This window comes from Pteropus alecto, unplaced genomic scaffold (assembly GCF_000325575.1).
Source record: "Pteropus alecto unplaced genomic scaffold, ASM32557v1 scaffold326, whole genome shotgun sequence".
Taxonomy (NCBI): Eukaryota; Metazoa; Chordata; class Mammalia; order Chiroptera; family Pteropodidae; genus Pteropus; species Pteropus alecto.
This window is the reverse complement of record NW_006438873.1, coordinates 295,242-298,826: the sequence shown is the minus strand read 5'-3', so window position 1 is coordinate 298,826 and position 3,585 is coordinate 295,242. Positions and strand designations below refer to the sequence as shown.

At 36.2% G+C, this 3,585-nt stretch overlaps 1 protein-coding gene across 1 annotated transcript in view; it reads right to left on the bottom strand.

Moving 5' to 3' along the window:
* Positions 1-1,753: 1,753 nt before the first annotated feature.
* DUXA (double homeobox A) overlaps positions 1,754-3,585 on the bottom strand; it is a 2,931-nt gene continuing 1,099 nt past the window's right edge. The window contains exons 3-4 of the mRNA XM_006915963.1: positions 3,212-3,357; positions 1,754-1,852 (exon numbers count right to left, since the gene is read on the bottom strand). Coding sequence (XP_006916025.1) covers positions 1,754-1,852; positions 3,212-3,357 — 245 coding nt within the window. The remainder of the gene's footprint in view (positions 1,853-3,211; positions 3,358-3,585) is intronic.

Here is a 3,585-nt window from a genome sequence, read left to right as displayed (position 1 = left end):
AATTCATCTGTTCTCTTCCCATAAATGTTGGCTCAAAAAATCACTTTGCCAGAAAATGTCTGATTCAATTATTTACCTCAAAACCACCCAAGTCTCTTCTATCTCCTAAGTATTCAGGCTTTTTTTTTGCTTTTTTTTTTTTTTCTCTAACTTCTGGGTTGGATGCCTAGCCCACCATTACTAACATTCATGTTTTAAGTGCCTTAGTGCAATGTTTTAGGTTATTTCATTTAGGCCATGTACGCTTTCTTAAAATGTCTCCTTATAGTTTTGGTTCTTAAAATGAATCCTTATGATTTCAGTTCTGTTGTGATTAACATTATACTTTCAAACCTGTTGATGTCATCAAATAAACAGGTGCCAGTGTTTGAGGAGCATATTTATTAAATTGGAAAAACAGTGCTAATGAATGAAATGGTTCACAAAAGATCTGTGCCATTAGCATATGTGGCTAGACACGACTAAATTAAAAATAAGTTAAAAATTCAGCTCCTGTCATACTAGTGACACTAGCCACATTTCTAGCACTTAGTAGTCAGTTGTAGTTTGTGGCTACTATATTGGATAGCACGATATCAAATATTTTCATCAGCACAGAAATTTCTATTGGATACTACTGATCTAAAATATCCAATTTAAAAATATATCTCATATGTCATCACACGTGTTTCTGCATATATAAATTTTATAGATTTTCTATTATATAATATGGATTTGAATTTTTATAGAATGAAACTATTAATTGGGTATGAAATGTTAAAATATTAAATATTTAAAATTAGCACATTATTTGAAGAAAACTTTGGCCACATTGTTTACTTTTTTAAATATCTTGCTTCATAACACCTGTTTAATTTTAAAGTACCTTGTCATATGGTCCAGCGATCCCACTTCTGAGTATATACTCCAAAGAAGTGAAAACAGGGACTCAAACAGATATTTGTACATACATGTTTATAGCAGCATTATTCACAATAGGTGAAAACAACCCAAGTGTTATGCGATACATACAAATATATATATTGTATATATCCACACAATGGAATATTCAGGCTTCAAAAGGAATAGAATTCTCACACTTGCTACAAGTAAACCTTGAAGACATTATTCTAAGTGAAATAAACCAGCTGAAGGTATGTTTTGAAGGGTATGTTCCCAGGATGAGTAAGAGAGGCTGATGACATCAAATACACTGAATTTATCTTTTTGGTCTATCCAGTTCTGGCTTCACAGAAATAAGACAGTTGCTAGTAAGATTGGTGCCATTTTGTGTAGTTTCTATACCTAAGGAGGAAAGATAAGGGGGGAAAAATCAAAGAAGCCACTTTATAGATACAAACATGGAAGTAAACTTTTTAAAACCTACTACCTCCTGGCAAAGCCATGCACTGGCCAGCCCCTGGCAGAACACACCTGAGCATTCATTTCTTCATTGACTTACTCATACCTCTCACAAAAGTTTATTGATTGTTTACTGTGTACCAGGCACTGGGAAGGCATGTGGTGAACAAAATTCACATTCTGATGGGGTTCCTAGACTCTCCAGGTAGAAAAGTGGGCACTGGAATTGGGAGGACCTGGACTTGGGAAGAGTCTTCAGGGACTGCAATTATCCCTGAGACTCTATGGAGCCTGATAAGGCATATAAGTTGGAATCTTTCATCACCAAGAAGAAATTGGAAGGATTGGGCACTCAGAAGTCTCTGCTTTTAGCTAAATTGAGAACAGGCTGATTACTTTGAACTCTCTCATCTCAGAAATCTTGATCTGGGTCTTGTTTCTGTTCCAAGAGCTCATCAAATTCTCTTTTTCTCCCGACACTAAATCTGGATCTCCGATTTTGAAACCAAACCTAATGGATAAAACAAAAAAAATTTGTTAAAGCAGTTGAAGGCATGGAAGCCTCACCATTGCTTTTTTCAGAAAGAAAAGGGGAGAGAGAGGTGGTTCATTGTGGGCCTAATTCCAAAATTATTGATATTCCATGACTTCTGGAAAAGTCTATCAATTCTGAAGATAAAGCTCAAAACAGCTAGTACCTTCATGGTCTAGTGATGGGTTTCAGTTCATATTCTGAAAGTCCCCATGATCTCTCATTATAAGTGCTGGTCTAGCTTTAAAGTGCCACACCTATATTGCAGCTTTTTCCTGTGCTTAGAAGTCCTTTTCCATCTTCCTTTCTCTCAAAAATGCTTTTTTTTTTTTACTTAACCCAGGATAGAGTAATATCTGTCTAGGAAGATATTTTCTGTCCCACAAGACACAATTGCTACTCTTGTGCCCACAAATTATATATACATATGCATAGTAGCTGTACATATTAATACACTATACTATTTTGTAAACACTTGTATATTTATATATCACATACAGACACCTACTCCACACCACTGACAGAATTATATTCCATTTTAGGATTGATTTAGCAGCAGTGAATCCTTAGGCTAAATGTTTGTGTGGGGGTTTTTTGGGGGTTGGTCTATTTATTTTATTATTTATTTATTTATTTATTTATTTTAGATTTTTTAATTTTTAATTATAGTCGACATACAATATTCTATTAGTTTCCGTTGTACAATACAGCGATTTAACATTTATATACCTTACAAAGTGCTCACCACAAGAAGTCTAGTAACCATCTGTCGCTGTACATAGTTATTATATTATTGACTCTATTCCCTATGCTATATGTTACATTCCCCTGACTTATTTTATAACTGGAGGTTTTCAGTCCTCTTCCCCTTTTCTGTCCATCCCCTATCCTCTCTCTCTGGCAATCATCAATTTGTTCTCAGAATCTACTGAAGTTGTTTCTGTTTAGTTTTGTTTGTTGTTTTTCAGAGTTGAGCTAAAATTTAAATCTCTAAAGTAGATGTATAATTTGAACCTCAGGATAATTAGAAAGGCTGAAGTGCCTGGCTCATATCCATCATTCATTCAATAAATTCTTCAGTGTCATGTGCCAGTCACCGTTCAGAGAGTAATTAATACAACATTGACTATGACAGAAAAGAACTAAAGAAAGTAAGAGAGCAGATCATGTGGGTTCTTGGGGGTAAAATATACCAGATGGAAAAAACAGCTTCCGAAAGTCCCTGGAGTGGGCATGTGCCCGGCATGCTGATGAACAAACAGTTCAAGGCTGGCGTGGCTTCCCTTCTCATTATCTCCATTCTTGGGAGAGGAAACAGTCAAATTCCTTATCACTTACTTGGACTCTTGACTCTGGAACTCCAATTTCCTTAGCAAGTTGCTCTCTGGAATCAATCCCAGGATAAGGGTTGTTCGTAAATGCTGTGATGAGGGTGTATAGCTGGAAGGAAGTGTAGCTGGTACGACACCGTCTATCTCCTCTACCTAGGAAAAGAGTAAGATTGTGGGTCAAGGAATATTTCAGAGATCAGTTTACATATTCCAAGAAGGAACCCCCATGTCTCATCATCTGCATCTAATTTGGAACCTGTGCCTCTTCTTGATAGGGCCTTATTCCAGCCTATTCCAGGAGGAGGTTTCTAGAGAAAATGCAGTGTATGTGTGGGTTGTTGGACTTCCATGGAAAGAGGGTATTCAGGGGAAATTCATAGA